General features: G+C 52.3%; 2 protein-coding genes across 3 annotated transcripts in view; one reads left to right on the top strand and one right to left on the bottom strand.

Annotated features, from left to right (window-relative positions):
• The first annotated feature begins 940 nt into the window (after positions 1 to 940).
• Positions 941 to 3,420, top strand: DNPH1 (2'-deoxynucleoside 5'-phosphate N-hydrolase 1). Its single transcript, XM_060163924.1, has 4 exons — positions 941 to 1,352; positions 2,811 to 2,879; positions 3,061 to 3,159; positions 3,314 to 3,420. Exons 1-4 carry the CDS (start codon positions 941 to 943, stop codon positions 3,418 to 3,420), a joined length of 687 nt encoding a protein of 228 aa, XP_060019907.1.
• Positions 3,421 to 3,979: 559 nt separating this feature from the next.
• Positions 3,980 to 20,245, bottom strand: part of CUL9 (cullin 9) — a 38,240-nt gene continuing 21,974 nt past the window's right edge. For both annotated transcript variants that reach the window (XM_060162954.1, XM_060162955.1), the window contains 15 exons: positions 13,586 to 13,731; positions 13,306 to 13,435; positions 12,956 to 13,155; positions 12,262 to 12,512; positions 10,941 to 11,286; positions 7,758 to 7,898; positions 7,456 to 7,620; positions 7,125 to 7,288; positions 6,664 to 6,757; positions 6,062 to 6,136; positions 5,803 to 5,913; positions 5,557 to 5,674; positions 5,094 to 5,227; positions 4,407 to 4,480; positions 3,980 to 4,326 (listed from right to left, as the gene is read on the bottom strand). In XM_060162954.1, the coding sequence (XP_060018937.1) occupies positions 4,128 to 4,326; positions 4,407 to 4,480; positions 5,094 to 5,227; positions 5,557 to 5,674; positions 5,803 to 5,913; positions 6,062 to 6,136; positions 6,664 to 6,757; positions 7,125 to 7,288; positions 7,456 to 7,620; positions 7,758 to 7,898; positions 10,941 to 11,286; positions 12,262 to 12,512; positions 12,956 to 13,155; positions 13,306 to 13,435; positions 13,586 to 13,731 (2,348 nt within the window). In that variant the 3' untranslated portion in view covers positions 3,980 to 4,127. The remainder of the gene's footprint in view (positions 4,327 to 4,406; positions 4,481 to 5,093; positions 5,228 to 5,556; positions 5,675 to 5,802; positions 5,914 to 6,061; positions 6,137 to 6,663; positions 6,758 to 7,124; positions 7,289 to 7,455; positions 7,621 to 7,757; positions 7,899 to 10,940; positions 11,287 to 12,261; positions 12,513 to 12,955; positions 13,156 to 13,305; positions 13,436 to 13,585; positions 13,732 to 20,245) is intronic.

Here is a 20,245-nt window from a genome sequence, read left to right as displayed (position 1 = left end):
AGAGCATGTCCAGCTTGCTTGAGGAAGAGCCAGAAAGGCAACGTGGCTGCAAAACAGCCAGTGAGAGTAATGGAGCTGGGATGAGAGAGGTAAGCGGTCCCCAGATCCCGTGGGGCCGGTGGGCCACTGCAGGGGGTTGGGGTTTTACCCCAAGTGAGGTGGGAGCCGTTGGAGGGTTTGGCTGAGGAGGGCATGACCTAACGAATATGTTCACAGGGTTCCCCCGCTGGAGACCAGACTGTGTAGCAGGGAAGGGAGGTGACCCTGAGGAGGCTGTTGAGAGAGGTGGTGGAGGTGTAACTACGCAGGACCTTATGGGGTCTTCCCGGGACAGACCCCGCTCCCATATCCTCTGCTCTAGCTGCTCTCTGAAGTGCCTATAGGTAACGGTATCTGCACATTTTCTGAGCTGTTGGGCAGATGCTCAAACCACCACCAAATGGAAGAAATTAACCACCTGATGACCATGAGCTCGTAGCCCCCAGACCTGAGGGACCTGAGGGACCTGAGGATTGATAATGTTCACCCCCGTGACACAGCCCGTTACCTCACCATCAACCAATCAGAGAATTGTGCTCGAGTTAATCTCCTACCCTGGGACTCCCCTCCCTCGCCTGGCCTTTAAAAATGCTTTCCTGAACCCCAAAGGGGAGTTTGGGTTTTTTGAACACTCCTGTCCTGAACTCCTTGCTTGGAGCCCTGCCGTAATCGCTGCCCTTTCCTTCACCACAACCAGGTGTCTGCAGAGAGGCTTTACTCGGGGGGGGGGGGGGGGGGGGCCGACCCAAGGTTGGTTCCCCAACAGGTGGGCGTCAGAGTCTGTATTTATTTGGAAAGGAGAAGCCACCCATAGAGGTCGCCGATAGATTGGAGGTAGGGTTTGGTGGAAAGAGAAGAGTCAAAACTGATTCCAAGCTTTGGGAGCTGAGGAGCTGGGAGGATGAAGTTGCCTTTGGCAGAGACGCGGTGGCCTGGGGGCGGCGGGGAGCAGTGTATAAGATCGGGAGGACCCCGCCTTCTGCCTGGACGAGTTAAAGAATTCCGGGAGGCAGTGGCTTCACACACGTGGGTACAGTTGACGTCTCTATTTCACAAGTGTGGACACTCCTGCACCGGAGCCCCGCGGGCTGGCCGCATCACGTGCCGTAGGCGGGCGCCCCCTGGCGCGGGGAGGGAAGTGCGGCGGCTGCGGCCGGAGCGCGGGGAGCCGGGCCGCCCCTCCTTGTACTTCGGCGGGAGCATCCCCGGCGGACGCGAGGACCGGGAGCTGTACGGGCGGATCGTGTCGCGGCTGCGGCGCTTTGGGGCGGAGCTCACCGAGCACTTGGCGGCCGCCGATCAGGGCGCGGGCGGTGAGGCTGCCGGGGCGCGGGGCGCGGACGGCCGGGAGGGCGAGGGCAGGTCCGCCTCCTCGGCCCAGGCCCGCTCTCTTGCGGGGAAGCTCCCGGCAGGGCCCCTCCCCTGCCTGATAAGGAAAGGCTGCCCGCGTGCGTCCGACCTGTGAGCCCACTCTCCGCATTCAGTTACTATCTTGACCTTTGGGTCTTTGGAAAACTTTGTCGGGCTCTTTCCGGAGGCGTTTGTAGAGAGGAGCAGAACGGGAGTGGGCCGGGTGCCTCAGCGAGATGCCTCACCCGCTGGCATCTCTCCCACCTAGGACTAAAGCTTTCCCTCCTGCTACCCCTCTTTGGGCCGAGGTATCAGCCCTCCCTCAGACCCGACAGACCCCAGCTCCCGCGACCACCGTCTCTCTCAGGCCCTCTGATCAGACTGTTACCAGTATGTGCTGCTCCTGCGGCGTGATTGGCCCGGAATCTGGCTGACTTTCTAGAAATGGTGCCAGAACTCTTGTACTTCTCAGAAAACCTTAAGTGTTTTCCCCTTTTCCCACCAGGGGCAGATCTAGGATCTGAGGGACCCAATGCAATTCTGGGCAACCTCTTTAAAGAGACGAAATCACAAATCACAATTGCTGGGGCTTTTGGAAGGGCCTGTGCAAGCCAGGGACCCTGAAGCTTAAGTCTTTTTGGTTTCAGGGTCTGTGCCCCCCTGCCTGGTGGCTCTCCAACTTTACTGTGCTCAACAATCATCTGCGGGAGCATGGTGAAAATGCAGATTCTGGGATAAAGCCTTAGAGTCTGTTTTGAAGAAGTTCTCCAGTTATTCTGCTCTGATCTGGGGGGCTGTGAGCCTCGTGCTCCTGGTGGATTTTAATCAAGCTGGAAAGCTGGGCTCCTTGCCCTGTGACCCCAGCGCCTCTCCTGCCTTCCTTGCCAACACCCCTACTGGTTACACTCTGCATTCCAGCACAGGTTCTCAAACTTACCTGGCTATGAGAATCACCTGGAGATCGGCCTGGGCTCATCGACACCTGGGTCTTTGTAGTTTGGTCAGGTTCTTGGGTGGTTCTCATACCCAGCACAGTTTGAGAGCCTATGAGGCCCTAGTTTCCCTGCACGGGGCCAGCTTCTTGCTACTGCCTGCCTTTCCCCCACCTGGGATGCGATTCCTCCTTCTCTCCACCCCAATCACGGACCCATGGTGAATTAGTCCTTCCTTCCCTTCATCTCAACTGTATCACTCCCCTGGCCCTAATCACACATCCGCCTGCACAGGAGTAAATTTTTTTTTCGGGCTGTTTCATTTCCTCACTCATTTTCATGGAATCTTAGTGTTGGGTGGGCCCTTGGAGCTCATCTCTTCTGTCTCCCCGCTTCCATGAGCAGGGTGGGGCTGGGCGGGGGGTCGACATCAGAGGAGAGGAACTGAGGACCAGGGCGGGCCCTTGACCAGCTTTCCCTCAACCACAGGAGAAGAGGCTGCTGGGGGCGACAGGCTCATCCATGAGCAGGACCCGGCCTGGCTGCAGCAGGCAGAGGGTGAGTGGCGCCCCCCTCTGCCTGCAAACTCCCCTGGGGTCTTAGATCCCCTGGACACGCCTGGCCTCCCCACCTAGAAGGGACTTTCTAGAGCTCCCTCCCCACTACAACCAGACTCTCATGTCTCCCTTACAAACCCAAGTGAGCCTTGGTCTCCTCTTTCTTCCCAGTGGTTGTGTAGAAGTGGCCCAGCCCTGTCTGGGTATAGGCTACGAGCTGGACCGGGCCGTGGCCCGCAGTAAACCAGTCCTGTGCCTGTTCCGCCCGCAGTCTGACCGAAGTGAGCACCCCCAACTCTGGATGGCCACCCCTGCCTCCCCCTCCCCAGCTCTCTGAGGACCCCACCCTCCGCTCCTTCCCACCCAAAAAGGGACAGGAAAGGGAGGGGGGGGAGTGTGGGAGGCAGCCACCTTCACCTCCCTCCTCCTTCCCAGTGCTCTCGGCCACGATCCGGGGAGCAGCCGAAGGCTCGCAGGTCCAGGTGTGGGGCTACGAGGCGGCAGAGGCGGCGGATCCTCCTGAGCGGTGGCTGCCCCGCTGACCCCACCACTTGACTTCACCCCAGCTTATTAAATTCTCCTGACCCCAGACTTGCTCTAGTACCATTCCCACCCCTTAGCCCCAGTACCAGATTCATGGCACGTTTACAATTCTAACTTTCCGCCTGTGTGAGAGTGGGGTGGGGGCAGGTCCCCCATAATATCCTCTTAACACCCCACTTCACTTCAAGATGTAGAGACCCTTTAAAGATCCACAGACCCCCAAGACGAGGATACTTCCTACGCCCTCAAGCTCCCCCCAGGAATACTCAGGAGTGTGGAGGAAGCTGATCGATCATGGGAGTGGCCATTCCTCTCTGTCTCTGATGCAGGGCTGGGTCTGGGGCAAGTGGGCCAGCCTGTACCTGGCCCTGTTATCACGTGGACCTTTATTTCCCTTTATCGGTGTAAGTCACACAGGTCCGCCGTGGGCTTTCTCTGAGGATGGAAGTCTGGACGCCTAACGAAAACAGTAAAGGAGGAGGATGGCTGGGTGTGTGCGATGGAGGGGGAAGTTGAAGTGGCCCATTGAGGAAGCTGTCTGGTCTGCTTCCAGAGAAGTATATGAAAAAAAGAAGTTTATTCAGTGAACAGAAGACGGTGCCGCAGACACTGGTAACCGCCTACCCTCACGACAGGGGGAAGGGTGCACTCCTGAGCCCGTGGCCCCAGGACTCTGGCGGCTCCAGCGCTCCCTGCATCCTACCCCTCAATCGTAGCCCTCGTCGTCTTCCTCCTCGTCGCCAAAGAAGAAAGTCTCTCGGTCCAGGTTCTCAGACTCCTCGTCATAGGAGAAGCTGTCATTGTCCAGCTCCTCTTCAAACTCATCCTGCTGCCACTCAGGCACATCGTCCTCGTCGTCGTCCTCCTCCTCCTCCTCCACCTGCAGCCCCGAGGAGCCCTGGGGCCTGGGAGAGCGCCACGCTCAGCCCCAGAGGAAGCCTAGCGCCTCCCACGCCCCCTCCGTGGCTCTGCCCCCTCCACTCACTGACTGCCAGGCACGTTGGATCCTTTCACCTCCCGGGCCTCTGATGATGGGCTCTGGAGACCAACCCGGAAATCCTGGAAAGGAAACAGGAGGATGCGGGGAGCAGGAGAGTAGAGGACACAGGGCCTCTGTGCCCAGGCTCGCTTCACCCAGCGTCCTCTGAGGGCCAAGGGGGGCCCGGCCCCTGCCAGGAATGCCCCCCGCTCAGCACCGCCCTCCACAAGCCACTGCCTCTGTGTAATGTGACTCAGAGGTGGTCTCCAGGGACCCAGGATACTGCGGTGAGGCACCACCCCCACTTCCCATGTATGTTCATGCCTTTTCTGCCCAAGTTACTACCAGTCCGCAAGCTCCCTGAGGGTGGGATTCCTAGTTTAGACTAGACAGCAGAGTGTTAGAGCAGAAAGAACCTCAGATCCCCTATTCTAGTGGATGCCAGTCCCTTGCCCCAAGTCCCAGGATTCTAAATCCCCATCTGCGAAGAATCTTCTGAAGAAGCTCCCCAAGTGATTCTGGGGAGCAAGCAACTGGCCAAATACTCTTGATCTGGGATAACCAACTCCATTTTCCAGGAAACGCCAGGTGGCTAAGGGGCAGGCCTGGGAGCTGGGATGAACGCCAGGTCCATTTGCCCTTGACGCCTTTCCTTCAGGATCCCCCAGGCGGCCGGGCCGGGTGGGCGGCTACCTGGGTGGAGTGCTGCAGGATGGCCAGCAGCCGCTCCTGGATCCGCCGCAGCAGCTCCAGGCCCGTGCTGAGGTGCTCCGCCCGCAGGAGGCGCAGCGAGGAGCCCAGGTCTCTGCAGCGCAGCAGGGTCTCTTCTGCAGAGGGGGCAGGGCACGGGGGCTCCCTCCCTTCTTCCCGTCCTTCCACAGATGCATACTGGACGCCCACCATGTGCCACCCACATCTACTGGGGCCTAGCGCCTAGAGGTGGGGACAGGTCGTAACCAAAGCAAAGGTCGGGTGAAGGGCTGTGTACTGTGTACCTGAGGACTGGAACTTTGTAACGGTGATAAGGCTATGAAGGACAGGAAGGGGACAGAATAAAGGTGGGCAGCTGGCTCTGGTCACCCACCCGTTTGTGTGTCGGGGGTGGGTGCTGGGGGAGAGGGGGCAGGAGAGAGCACTGAGTGGGCAGGGGGCTCACCCAGGAGGATCTGCAGGGCGTTGGTGTGCAGCTCCAGGGCCTCGGTCTGCTGTTCCACCACGTCCATGTGCTCCGTGTCCTGGTTGTAGAAGCTGTACACGCAGGCGTAGGCCAGCACCTGCGGAGCCCAGGCCGCCGATCCCGCTGAGGCCGCCTCCCGCCAGCTTCTTCCTCCCTCCCTCCCTCCCTCTCCCAGCCCACCAGACCCCTGGGCACATCGCCCACCCCCCCCGCCCCGCCCCACACCTTTCGAGCCTGCTCGAGACCCCGGCAGGCGTCGCTGAGGAAGGTGAAGGATCTGGGCGGGGGGACCTCGTGGATGGCAGACACGTGGTTCTGCAAGTTCACAGCAAAGTCCTGCGCAGGGAAGGCGGTCAGTGCCAGCACGCGCAGCCCCACCCAGTCAGGAGAGCACTCGTCCCGTTGGGACCTCTGGCCTCTGCCCGGCCGTCTGGCCCAGCCCTCTGACCTCCTCACCGACCCAGCCGTCTCCCCCGCTGCTCACCCGGGCCTGGTGATGGAAAGTACACCTCTCATTATAGTCCTGGAACCGCTTCTCCTGGCGAGCTGCTTTGCTCACCTGGTAAAGACAGGTCGAGAGGGCTGTCGGGTGCTTGGCAGGACAGGATGAGCTTAATAATCAGACCAACTGCCATTCACGGAGGCCTTCTGATGCTTTACCCAGGTTTTCTCACTCAATTCTCATAACTGTGAGGTAGGTCAGACTACCATCCCCTTTTACAGATAAGGGCACTGAGGCCTGGACAGGTTAACTGAGTACACAGTGGGGCCAGGCTCTGACAGAGTCCTTGCTCTGTTCTGGGCTGGTGCTTCCTGGGAGCGCCCAGCCCGCCCCGGCCTCTCTGTAGCCACCTCGGTGTGAGACGTCTGACTCCGGAGCTGAAGGTCTTCATGCACAGACCTCCCAAGATAGAACTCTCAGCACCCGTAGGCCCAGGTGGCTTCTGTCTTCTCCCCACCGAGCCTTCGCCCCAACAGCTGTTCGGCTGCTTGGGACACAGAGACGTCTGTGCCCAGGCCCTGCAGCAGCATCTCATCCTCACTGCCCTTGGGCCTCTGCCCCTCCTTCCGGCACCGGCCCCTTACCATGGCAGAGCAGTTGTAATAGTCTTTGTGATTTGGCTTCCAGGACTTGAGGCAGCGCCAGCAGAATCCATGGTTGCATTTGGCACAAGTCATGCTGTGGAGGAAGCTAGCTGGTCAGAGGGCTCCTGCCTCTGGCCAGGGCCACACCAGGAATGCCCAGGGCCTGGACTCACCACTGAAGATGCCCTGGTCCCTCTCATGCCCTCTTAGTCTCCTTAACCTTACCAATCCTTACTGACCACACCCTGGCTTCTGAATTCCCCTATGCAGCGTGGGCTTCAAAGTGCGGGAAGGAACACTCAGATCCAGGGAACACTCTGGAGGGTGCAGCGAAGGTGGCTGAGTAACTGCCCTTGTTTGCTGAGCTTTCGGGTAGGCCCACTGCCCCTTCCTTCCGCCAGGCCTCCCACCCTCTCCCATGCCCCCCGACCCTGCCGGTGCCCACAGTACCCCCTTCTTACTGCAGACACCCCTCGTTCTTCTCGATGGGAGCCTGACAGCTGGGACAGCGCTTGGAGATGAGCTTGGCCAGATGCTTGCTCTGGGCCTCCACGCTCATGCCATCGTAGTAGCCACCATCGTCCACCCACTGAGACATGTGGCCACAGCTGGCAGGGTAGTGCGCCTAGAGCAGGAGGGGCAGTGAGGACGCAGCCCACCCCTTACTGCGGGGAGGGAGGGGGAGGCCAGGTCTGGAGGACGGCAGTGTGGGGAGGACAGGGAAGAGTCCTTGTGGGTGGCAGGGAGAGGTGCGGATCCCGGCTCCAGGGCAGAGCCAGGGTGGGCACCCACCTCAGGGAAGCTACAGTTGAAGCAGGAGGCCCAGCCACACTTGGAGCAGCTGGTCCCACAGCCCAGGCCCTGGCGGCACAGGATGCGGTCGCAGCCCTGGGGGTTGGTGCACCAGGTCAGGTTGGCACAGCTCTCCACGTAGCCACGCAGGAGGGCCTTCTCGTACTGTGGGGACGCAGGTGCCACGAGGTGAGGGCCTGGCTCTCCGGATGCCACACCTCCGGGCCCCCCCACCCCCCGCACACTGCATGTCAGCCCACCCCCTGGGGCTGTGCACTGGAGCCTCTCCGAGGAGGCGGTACCTTGGAGATGACCTCTGGCGAGGAGATGATGGTGCGGATGAAGGCCCCCGTGGGCTGGGCGGGGCAGTCGGCAATGGGGCAGGTGCAGTTCAGCACAAGGTTCTGCTCAATTCGAGTTGTCAGGTACTCCTTCCAGCAAGACTGGGAGGGACACAGGAGCAGCCGCTCAGGGGCAGCGCGGGAGCAGCACAAGTGTGACTCACCTAGCACCCCTCCCCGACGGCGCACGAGGCCAGAGACAAGCCTGCTTCTACGTCAACCCGGAAACTGACCCTAAGCTTTCTGGCCTCCATGAGTCTTCCTGAGATTGGCCCAAATTACAGTTCACTTTGAGGATGTGCAGGCCATGGTAATGTAATTATAATTATTGTTGGGATGGATGTGAAGGGAATGGGAAAAGAGAATCAGGAAAAAGGAGAAGATTCAAGTTCTAAGAAAGATTTGGAGACAGCAAGAAGGTCAGAGAGAAAGGAGGCCTGGGGGGCTGGCCAGGGTCACTGCACCGCAGCTGCAGCCTCGCCTCCCGGCTCCACTGCTCACCTCAGTGACTGTCTCGATGCTCCCGCTTCCCCAGACTCAGCCTCCTCCACAAAGCAGCCTTGCCAGCTGCACCCCCAAATCCTAATCAGCCACCCCACCGCTCCCCCAGTCCCCAGTGCTGGAACTGTCACAACTCCTGAATCTTTTTCTTGCTTCCACGTCACTGCCCCCGCCAACCCAGGCCATCATCCCCTCACCCCTCAACTGCAGCGGGAGCCGGTCCCATCAGTGCGCTTCCTTCCCCCATCGCTCCTGACACCATGAGCACCCGAGCCTCCAGAAGACTCCATTAACGACCCTTTCCCTCACACTGCCAATGGCCGAGCTTCCCCAAATGACGCGTCCAACCCCTGGAGAGTCCCCCGGGTGGTTTCAAAGCTCCAGGATAAGTAAGAAACACTTCACCGGACTATTTTCACTCAAAGTACTAAACAAAACCAACCCCTTCTATAGTGAAACAAGCCCAGATAAACTGGGAAGTTGAATGCAAAATTCTTGCATTTTTGAGATCATACAGGGGAAATTTCAGACCCCCACGCTTGCAAGCACACAGGCCATGAGGGCCCCTCACCACCATGGGGTGGGAGCCCTGCCCTGTAGGACGAAGGCCAGCATCTCAGTTCAGAGCCCACTCCACTCCCACAAGGGGTGGACTGGACTCCCCCTCCCGCCCTCTGCCACTCAAGCCTCACCCTGGGGAGCCACCTCCGACTGCTCCAGACCCCAGGATTTCCCGTCTGATCGCTCCTGCACTGCCACTGGCTCCCCTTTGGCTGGGACCTCTGCCATCAGCCTGCTTTTCCTCAGTCCCATTTTCCGGCTCCCCGTCTCTTCACCTCTACAGGGGCGGGGTACAGCTTGGGCCTGCTCTTCTCTCCCTGGGTGTTGCCAGCCAGGCCTCTCCACTTAATTCCAAATCCAAAGATCCACTGTCTGCTTCCCAGTCCCACTCAGGTGTCCAACAAAGCAAAAGCAGCTCAGACTTCACTTGGCCCAAACAGATGGAATTTCCCCTCAAAAACCTGCCCTCCAGCCCAGACATCTTCCCCAGCTCCGTAGAAGATGACACATCCCCTCCTCCCAGATGCTCAGGTAAAAAACCCAGAACTGCCTTGATTCCCTTGTCCTAAGCCACCAAAACCTGTCAGCTCCATCTCCACATGCGTCCCAATCCGTCCACTCCCCTCTTCACTGTCCCTAGGCCCAGCTGCCACCCACTCTTGCCTCTTTGTACAACAGTCTCCAAACCAGTGTCCCTACTTCCACTCTTGTTCCATCCAAGTCTTTTCTCCACAAAAAGTGATCTTTTCAAAAATGGAAATCAGATCATATCATCTCCCTGCTTAAAACCCACCAGGGCTTCCCATAAATTAAAGGCCACTGTCCACCAACCCAACCCATCTGGGACCCTGTCCACCTCCCAAATCGCCTCTCCTTCCGCTGTCCCACCAGTTGGCTCACCTACCTCACAGAACTATTTTGGGAATTAAGCAAGATGATGTGTGTAAAACAGCACAATGGCCCAGAGTGAGTCCCCCATAAATATTAGCTGTGGTTAGTACTAGCTCTCGGGTCCTTGCCAGTTGGGGTTTCCCCACTCCCTCACACAGCACCCACAGCTGTGCACATAGTAAGTCCATGACAAGTATTAGTTGAATGAAAAAGTGAAAGTGTAAAGGAAATAATTAAGAACCTGGAAAAAGGGAGCAGAGGCAACTATGTGAGAAGAGTAACCTGAAGCCGAGCAAAAGGGAAGGAGAAAAAAGTACAAGTACACACGCATGCAAACGCACACAGCCCCGGTCACCCACCACTGGGGCAGCACTGCTGAGAGAGGCGACTAGAATTCAGGGCAACAAGGGAGCTCATCCCGCTAAGTAGATGGGTTTGGACACCGGTCCCACAAGCTGTGAGGCAGGGAAGATGAGGCACTCAGTACCCGGCTTCCTGCCTCAGCCCCTCCCCCTCTGAGGACTACTCCCTCTCCATCTACAGCCTTCTCTGCCTCAGCTTTCCAGCAGCCTGACTTCTCATGCTGCCCTCTGCTTTTGTGCTATTTTTTGGTTTAAACCATTCCTTCTTATTTTTATATTAAATGAGAGTATATATGGTAAAAATAAGTGATGATGTTCTGGGATAAAGAGCCTTGAATGGTGATAAGGAAACCACAAACTACAGTCATCACCAATTTCATAACACTTTTCATTTAGAAAGTACCTTGATTCTGTATATGTGTGTGTATATCTACCTACCTACCTACCTACCTACCTACCTATAGTTCTCAAATTTGGCTGAACACTGGAATCACCTGAGGAGCTCTTAAAACTCCAGATGCCTGGGTTTCACCTTCAGAGATTCTAATTGGTCTGGGCCATAGTTTGAGCATCGGGATTTTTCAAAGCTCCCAGTGATTACAATATGCAGCAAAGAGAGAACCACTGACACGTACCGCCAGATCCTAACAACCTGCAGGGTGTCAAGGCGCCACTTACGATGACAAAACCAGTTTAAGGGAGACTAAGAGACTCGTTCAACATTGCCCAGGATGGGAAATGGCAGTGCTGGGGCCGAAGCCCAGAAGTTCCCAAGGAGTTGTGCTGTCGGGCGAGAGCCGGGGCAGGAGAGCAGCTGGCAGGGCCTTACCTTACAGCAGTAGTGCATGCAGCACAGAGAGGGCAAGTCGTCGTCGGGCTCCAGGGGGCTGACACACACAGGGCAGTGGTCCGGGCGTGCAGGGGCAGCCTGGGCCTGGGGGACGCACAGCCCGGCCGCCAGCAGCAGTGGCTCGGGGTCATCGCTGTAGCGCTGCAGCAGCTGTTCGGCGCCCCAATGGGAATGAGCCAGAAGGTGCTGAGCCACGTCTGGCTCTAGGTTCAGCGTCTCCTGCACCTGCCTCACCGTGTGCTCCATCAACCCTTCCACCTCCTGGGGGCTCATGGTGCGGCCCGCAGGCAGCTGTAGGGATGCCAGGGCAGCCACAACTTCCGGGCTTGAGGGACAGAAGAGTCAGCGGTCAGTCTCGCTGCCCTGCTTATCCAACCTGCTAGCTGAACCCCACCCTGGTCCACCAGTCCCCGCTTGCACATCTCCATCCACACTTGCTTAACCAACCTGAGGATAACCATCCAACCGTCAGAGCACAGCCTCCACAGGAGCATTTGTAAGGGGGGGGTGCTGGCAGTTGCAATGACTGGGGGCACTACAGGAATCTAGTGGGCAGGGGTCACGATGCTAATTGACCTACAGTGGATGGGACAATCCTACTGCAGGTCCCGCCCAAAATACTACCAGGGTGTCCGGTGAGAAACAATCTACAGCTTTATGCCTCCAAGTGCGGTCTGTGGACCAGCAGCCTAAGTGTCACTGGGAGCTCAACTGAATTTGAACGTGTGTGCATGTGAAAGTTGGAGAAAGATTACTCTAGAGAACTTGTTTTACACACAGTGTGAACAGCAGGCATAAAAATAGAGCCGTAACAACTCCTGGTGAACTGGAGTTGATGTAAAAAGCTTTAGGGGTGCCAGCTACTTAGGGGAATCCTACGGCAAATTCCTCTGTAGAACAGACTTCCTGAAAGCTAGAATTTGTATATTTCACTGAGCAACGTGCATGGTTAGGACTCAATACATATCTGCGTAATATTTCAATTTTGCTTAGAATGAAAGACACCCAGAAAGGAGTTTACATGTCTGGGTCCCTTGCCTAAGGGCTGGCTTTAGGAGGCTGAGGAGAGCAAGGCCCCTGCTTGGGAAGGAGGCAAAGAAGGGGATGACAGTGCTGGGAGGGGGAATGAAGACTAGCAAAATGGGGGAGATAACAGAGACAGGGAAAATGGGGTTAGACAAAGAAAGAAATGAAATATTTTTCCACTGGGAGCCTAACTTTGGCACTACGACCCCTCCCATGTCACTGCAGTGCCGTCCGTCCTGCGTGGCAGTAAGGGGACAGAGCTAGGGGTGGCTACCTAGGCTTGGAGGTCTCAGAGGTCTGGCTGCCACATAAGGGGACCTCTGCCTGACCTCGGCAGGGCCCCATGGGCTCTGGGCTGGCATACATCAGGATCTGGGGGCGGTCATCCCGCCGTTCCACGTAGCCCTGGCCCAGGAGGTGCAGGATGCAAGAGAGGACATCGGTGCTGGTACAGGCCACGCCCCCGGCAACAGCACGGCCCAGGCTTCCAGGCGGATTTGGACCCTTCTGCCAGGCCTCCAGCACCTGGACGGGAGGAGAGGAAACAGGCGGGACGCTTTTACCCAGAGAAGCCAGCTTGCCTGGGTTCAAGGCCTGGCTCTGCCCTTACCAGCTGGGTGACTATGGATCAGTGCCTAATTCGTGCCTCATTTTCCTTATCTGTCAAATGAGAATAGTAATAATAATAATAACTCCACCACCACCTAGCTCATAGTATTTTTGTGTGGATTAAATGACTTAATCACATAAACTCTTAGAATACAGCCTGGCACATGGTCAGCACTCATGTCTGGTCTCTACCTTCTATCTAACTGCCTGTCGGGAATACAAAACCCAGATGGAAATGTCACCCTACCAGGTCTCGGGCTGAGACAGTTCACCTTCCCTGTGATGACCCCTGCCTTTAACCCCACCCCCAAGCACGACTCCCTCCCTCTCCCACCACCATCATGGTCTCCTCTGCCTACCAGACAAACCAGCTGGTCGATGTGGAGGCCCTTCTCTCCGTGGGCTTTGAGAATACGGACAAGAAGACAGCTCAAGAGGTTCCTCTTCTGCTCCAGGGTTTGGCCCTCATCCTCCTCTACGTTCAGGTACGTCTGGGGAGGTAGCAGCCACAGGGCCTCCCCGTGGGGCCAGAGCCCAGGCTCACGGAGCTGCAGCACACCTGGAACCCGCTCCCAGTCAGTGCCCGAGGAGGGGAAGGGACAGAGAAGTGGGGGCAGAAGGGACCCCATTCTCATTCCCTACACCACCCCCACCCGGAGAGCCCCGCCCCCTCAGAGCAGAGGCTCAGCCCAGCCCCCCTCAGACCTACCCCCACGTGGGAAGTCCTGACCCTCCTGCAGGGTCAAAGGGCCGCTATCAGCGGTGAGGGGCAGGAGTGCCTGGAGCAGCAGCTTGGGGCTGAGGTCAGAATTCTTCAGCAAAGCCTCTACTGACACCTCCTGGTCAGGAGAAACAGGGCTAGTCAGGAGAAGACAGTCAAGGGAAGGGAAAATAAGAGGGAGGACAGAAAGAAGGAGGGAGACACTTGAGAAGCACAGTGACAGACAAAGAAGAGAAGAAGACAGCGAGAGGCCAAGGAGCTGAGGCACCTCCGTCTGATTGAAATTCAGCAGCAGCCACATCTGCACGGTGGACACATGCAGCGTCTGGTCCCCAAACTGCAGCTCAGCCCGGCCCAGCCATGTCCACTGCAGTCGCCGATGTGGTCCCATATCCAGGACTGGATGGTTCTGGCCTGGGAAAGTGTTGAGGGAAAATGTGGAGACAGAGTAGGGGAAACAAGGGGTCAGCGTTGAGGTGAGGGTGCACCATTTACCAAACTTTGCTAGTCTCTGTGGGGAGCAGGGCTCAGCATTCACAGACACAGAGGTGCCTCGTCCAGCATCCAGGGCTCAGCCTCCTCTGTGTCTGCCACAGGGACCTGGGAGCCCACCCTGAGCCTAGCCCTGCGCCAGGCGAGCTCCACAGCAGAAACACCAGAGAGGAGAGCTGGGTTTTGCTCCCAGGGAGCTGACAGTTTTAAAGACCCGCTGGGCTGGGTCTCTTCCTTCTCCTGTGAGCCTGGGCTGTCTGCTCAGACTAGAAAACAAGGATGCTGTCAAAGGGAGAGGGTATCAAAAGGAGCCAGCCTGAGAGGTGCTCTCTGGCCAAAGATGGGACAATGTGAAGATCAAAAAAAAAATAACACCTGCGATGAACTGAAACACATGAAATGTTTTAAAAGCCATGAGTTCAAAATGATATATTTTTTTAAAAAGACCTCACCAGTCATCTTTGGAGGAAGCTAGAGAACCAACACATTATTTTGAAAACTGGTTAAAAATAAGGGGGAGAAGAGAATCAAGCCTTTCCTGTATAAACAGTACTTCAGGGCAACCAAAAAGCTGATGAGAGGAAGTTTCTCTTTATAGAGGAAGCATTCTGGCTAACACATGGAGAGGGAATGACAAAAGCAGAATGTCACTAGTTCCTAACCCTAATGGCAATGAGAATGAATGAGCGTCTAGCAAACGGCTAATGGGAAATTATATATAAGGTATAAATTGGACAGACAACAGTGAAATCCACTGATCCACTTTAACATCACAGAGAGAGACAGCCTCCAGGAGGAAGTACACGATACTACCTATGAAGTGCCCTTGCCCGAGAAATCAACTCTGAATCTGAATAAGCTCCTACGTCTAAATATCGGTCTTCGGGAAAGCAGACAGAATACGGTGCCTAGAGGACACCGTGTAGACACAATCAGCAAAATTCAGTCAGTGGACAACCACCCAGTTTATTCTACAAACAATTGCAGGGGGAAGAAAACAGAGGCAGGAACCTATACATTAAGGGCGGCAGGAGATAGAACTCATCAAATGTAATGCGTGGGCTTTGCTTGGATCCTCAACAGGCAAAAAAAAAAACAACCTAATTTTAAAAGCTCGAGATAATTTGGGAAATATGAATATTGACTGTATATCTGATAATATTAGGAACTGTTACTAATTTCTGTACGTTTGATAATTGTAGTGTCCTTGCTTTTAAAAAGAGAGTTCTTACCTTAAATTTGAGGGCTAGGGAAAGCGGGTGGGGTACAAATGAAGCAAAATCGGCCATGAATTGATAGATGTTGGTATACCGAAGTTTATCTATTCTGTCTACTTTTGTGTATGTCTAAAGTTTCTCATAGGGCTTCCCTGGTGGTGCAGTGGTTAAGAATCCACCTGCCGGGCTTCCCTGGTGGCGCAGTGGTTAAGAATCCACCTGCCGGGCTTCCCTGGTGGCGCAGTGGTTGAGGGTCCGCCTGCCGATGCAGGGGACGCGGGTTCGTGCCCCGGTCCGGGAGGATCCCACATGCCGCGGAGCGGCTGGGCCTGTGAGCCATGGCCGCTGGGCCTGCGCGTCCGGAGCCTGTGCTCCGCAACGGGAGGGGCAGCGGCAGTGAGAGGCCCATGTACCACAAAAAAAAAAAAAAAAAAAAAAAAGAATCCACCTGCCAAGGCAGGGGTCACGGGTTCAAGCCCTGGTCCGGGAAGATCCTACATGCCGCGGAACAACTGAGCCCGTGTACCACAACTACTGAGCTTGCGCTCTAGGGCCCGCGAGCCACAACTACTGAGGCCCTCGTGCCTAGAGCCCGTGCTCCGCAACAAGAGAAGCCACCAGAATGAGAAGCCCACGTACCACCACGAAGAGTAGCCCCCTCTCGCCGCAACTAGAGAAAGTCCACGTGCAGCAACGAAGACCCAATGCAGCCAAAAAGAAATTAATTAAATAAAAGTTCTCATAATAAAATGATTTTTTAAATGACGGTAAAAATAAGCCATTCTGAAATAAAAACTCATAAAAGTCTTCCAACAATATTCCATCAATTAAGAGACTTCTTCATAAACGAAGCGACAAAGGATTAATCTCCAAAATATACAAAAAATGAGCAGAACGATGCTTTGTGACCACCTAGAAGGGTGTGATAGGGAGGGTGGGAGGGGGGCGTAAGAGGGAGGGGATATGGGGATATGTGTATATGTATGGCTGATTCACTTTGTTATATGGCAGAAGCTAACGCACCATTGTAGAGCAATTATACTCCAATAAAGATGTTGAAAAAAAAATCACTATGCTGTGACAGCCACCACCATCCATTTAAAAAGTACAAGACAAGCTCTTTAACAATCAGACATTTTACATCATTCCTTTTACTCCTTGAAATTATATTTCCATTTCACTTCCCCCACAGAATTTTATCCTGATGTAATACATTGATATTTTTATGCTTGTCAGTCTTTTACTGATCAGTGTCTCATATATCACAGCAACAAAACATGTATGCAAATTTGTTTAAAATTTGTTTCCTGTAACTGTAAATAATAAATAATTATTACATTTTAAAAAAGGAGTGGAAAATCTAAATAGACCTTTCTCCAAAGAAGACATACAGATGGTCAAAAAGCACATGAAAAGATGCTCAACATCACTAATTATTACAGAAATGCAAATCAAAACTACAATGAGGTATCACCTCACACCGGTCAGAATGGCCATCATCAAAAAATCTACAAACAGGGCTTCCCTGGTGGCACAGTGTTTAAGAGTCCGCCTACCAATGCAGGGGTCACAGGTTCAAGACCTGGTTCGGGAAGATCCCACATACCATGGAGCAACTAAGCCTGTGCACCACAACTACCGAGTCTGTGCTCTAGAGCCCGCAAGCCACAACTACTGAAGCCCGCGTGCCTAGAGCCCGTGCTCTGCAACAAGAAAAGCCACCGCAATTAGAAGCCTGCAAATCGCAACGAAGAGTAGCCCCCACCTGCTGCAACTAGAGAAAGCCCACACGTGGCAATGAAGACCCAACGCAGCCAAAAATAAAATAAAATAAAATAAATAATTTTTTTTAAAAATCTACACACAATAATTGCTGGAGAGGGTGTGGAGAAAAGGGAACCCCTTCTACAGTGTTGGTGGGAATGTAAATTGGTACTGCCACTATGGAGAAGAGCACGAAGGTTCCTTAAAAAACTAAAAACAGAGCTACCATATGATCCAGCAATCCCACTCCTGGGTATATACCCAGAGAAAACCATAATTCGAAAAGATACATGCACCCCAGTGTTCACTGCAGCACTATTTACAATAGCCAGGACGTGGAAGCAACCTAAATGTCCACTGACAGAGGAATGGATAAAGAAGATGTGGTACATATATACAATGGAATATTACTCAGCCATAAACAAGAACGAAATAATGCCATTTGCAGCAACATGAATAGACCTACAGATTGTCTTACTGAGTGAAGTAAGTCAGACAGAGAAGGACAAATACCGTATAATATCACTTATATGCGGAATCTAAAAAACTGGTACAAATGAACTTACTTACAAAACAGAAATAGAGTCACAGATGTAGAAAACAAACTTATGGTTACCAGGAGGGAAGGGGGGTAAGGATAAATTGGGTGATTGGGATTGACATTTACATATTCCTTATATATAAAATAGATAACTAACAAGGACCTACTATACAGCACAGAGAACTCTACTCAATACTCTGTTATGACCTATATGGGAAAAGAGTCTAAAAAAGAGTGGATATATGTGTATGTATAACTGATTCATGTGCTGTACAGCAGAAAGTAACATGACACTGTAAATCAACTATACTGCAATAAAAATTTAAAAAGAAAAAAAAACTTGGGCTTCCCTGGTGGCGCAGTGGTTGAGAGTCCGCCTGCCAATGCAGGGGACACGGGTTCGTGCCCCGGTCCGGGAAGATCCCACATGCCGCGGAGCGGCTGGGCCCGTGAGCCGTGGCCGCTGAGCCTGCACATCCGGAGCCTGTGCTCTGCAACGGGAGAGGCCACAACAGTGAGAGGCCCACGTACCACAAAAAAACAAAAAAACAACTTCTAAAGGATGTACTTTAGGAATAAAATTGAACTCAGAAAGAAGGATCAAGATGCAAAAGGAGGGACTTCCCTGGTGGTGCAGTGGTACAGAACCTGCTTTCCAACACAGGGGACATGGGTTCAATCCCTGGTTGGGGAACTAAGATCCCACACGCCACAAGGCAACTAAGCCAGTGCGCCACAACTACTGAGCTCGCACGCCTCAATGAGAAAGTCCACGCACCACAACTACAGAGCCCATGTGCCACAACTACGGAGCCCTCACACCACGACTACAGAAAAGCCCATGCACTGCAACGAAGAGCCTGCATGCCACAACAAAAAAATCCTGCATGCCACAACTAAGACCTGACGTAGCCAAAAAAATAAATAAAATATTTTTCAAAAATGCAAGAGGAATGGTGACTAAAGCAATTGTTATGATGGCAAATCCAAACTGAATAAAACAATAATAATGATGACCAGCTGGAAGGTAAAAAAAGATACAAGATGGGAGTTAGAGCTGGAATTAAGATTTTCTATGGTCCTTTTATTGTTCAGGAAGATGCAAAGTGATAGTAACAAGTTAAGTTTACATTAAAAATATAAGGGCAATCAACTATAGAAATAGAATGCATAACTTCCAAAACTGATAGAGACAAAAAAGGAATTTTTAAAATCCAAAATAATAAAATGCATAAAACCTCAGGGCAGAATCACATCAATAAAGGTGTTCCTTTTTTTTTTTTTTTTTGCTTTACCTGTACATTTTATATACTCTTTTGTGTATATGAAATAACTAAAATTTAAAATTAATAAGAAGAGTGAACTAAGAGGTTAAAAATAAAAGCCAAATACGTCATTACTCATAATAATTATAAATAGGCAAAAATTGACAATTCAAAAAGAGATTATTAGGTTGATTATAAAAACAAATTCTAGGTATTTATAAGGCACATTCCTAAAATATAAGAGCATGGTAAAGTTAAAAGTTAAATGAGGGAATTCCCTGGCAGTCCAGTTAGGACTCCATGCTCTCAGTGCGGGGGTCCGGACTCAATCCCTGGTTGGGGAACTAAGATCTGCAAGCCACAGAGGCAGCCAAAAAAAAAAGTAAAATGCTACTGGGGGAAATTCTGATGAGAGTAGAATATTGGCATGTTTTAAAGTATACTGCCAACAGATTGCTTATTTTTTTTTACCTTTTTATTTTATATTGGAGTAGAGCCGATTAACAATGTTGTGAATAGTTTCAGGTGCACAGCAAAGGGATTCAGCCATACATACACATGTATCCATTCTCTGCCAAACTCCTCTCCCATCCAGGCTGCCACATAACATTGAGTTCCCTGTGCTATATAGCAGGACCTTCAGATTGCTTATTAATAGTAGCAAGGGAAAAAATATTAACTATACAGTGGAGAAATCAAACCACCTCTTGACCAGGTTGTCAAAATTAACATCACAAACAAGGGGCAGATGGTAATCCTGTGCTTCCAGATGTAATACCCTAAGAAGTATATAATATCAGTTAGTACTCTGGCCAGGAATACATAACTTGAATCTAATCATGAGGAAATATACCAACTTAAGATAGGAACTACTTAGAAAATTTTAAAGGACTATATTCTCCCAAAATGTCAACGTCACAAAAGACAAAGAATGGCCAAGGAATTGTTCCAGACTAAAGGAGACTAGAGACATGACAACTAAACATAACGGGTGATCCTAGACTGGATCCTCTCCTGGACTGGGAAAAAAAAAAAAAAAAAAGATTTTGGAGTAATTGACAAAATTGGAATATGGAAAGTAGATTAAAAGTATTATATGAACGTTAAATATTTGAAAGTAATAAATGTACTGCGATTTTATAAGAGAATATTTTATTCTGAGGAAATGTGTATTATTTAGGGGCAAAGAGCCAGCATATATGCAGCAGTTCATGAGAAAAAAGTATACACACACACATACCACATATACATACATATACACATTTATAGATATGTATATGTACACAAAGAGCAAACGATAAAAGCAAATGAGTGAAAAGTTAACAAAAAGTAAACTTGGATAAAGAATATATGAGTGCTCTTTGTATTATTCTTATAATTTTTCTGTAAATTTGAATTTCCAAATAAAAAAATTTTCAAGTAAAGGAACAACTGAATTTTATACTTAAAATGGTTAAAATGGCAAACTTTGCTATTCATATTTTACCACAATAAAAGACACCTAAAAGAATGATGAATTCAAAAAAAAAAAGTAAAAGGATAGAAAAAGATATACTAAAAGATATACTAGAAAGATACTAATCAAAGAAAGCTGGTACAGGGACTTCCCTGGCGGTCCAGGGGTTAAGACTCCGCGTTTCCACTGCAGG

Source organism: Lagenorhynchus albirostris, chromosome 10, assembly GCF_949774975.1.
Source record: "Lagenorhynchus albirostris chromosome 10, mLagAlb1.1, whole genome shotgun sequence".
Lineage (NCBI taxonomy): Eukaryota > Metazoa > Chordata > Mammalia > Artiodactyla > Delphinidae > Lagenorhynchus > Lagenorhynchus albirostris.
The sequence above is the reverse complement of the archived record's forward strand: the minus strand, read 5'-3'. Positions and strand labels throughout refer to the sequence as shown.

Bases quoted from the DNA above. Each gene is read 5' to 3' on its own strand.
- DNPH1 (XM_060163924.1), top strand. From the start codon at position 941: ATGAAGTTGCCTTTGGCAGAGACGCGGTGGCCTGGGGGCGGCGGGGAG. The intron at 2,880-3,060 runs GTGAGTGGCGCC...GTGGTTGTGTAG, and splicing joins CTGGCTGCAGCAGGCAGAGG to AAGTGGCCCAGCCCTGTCTG. The intron at 3,160-3,313 runs GTGAGCACCCCC...CCTCCTTCCCAG, and splicing joins CCGCCCGCAGTCTGACCGAA to TGCTCTCGGCCACGATCCGG.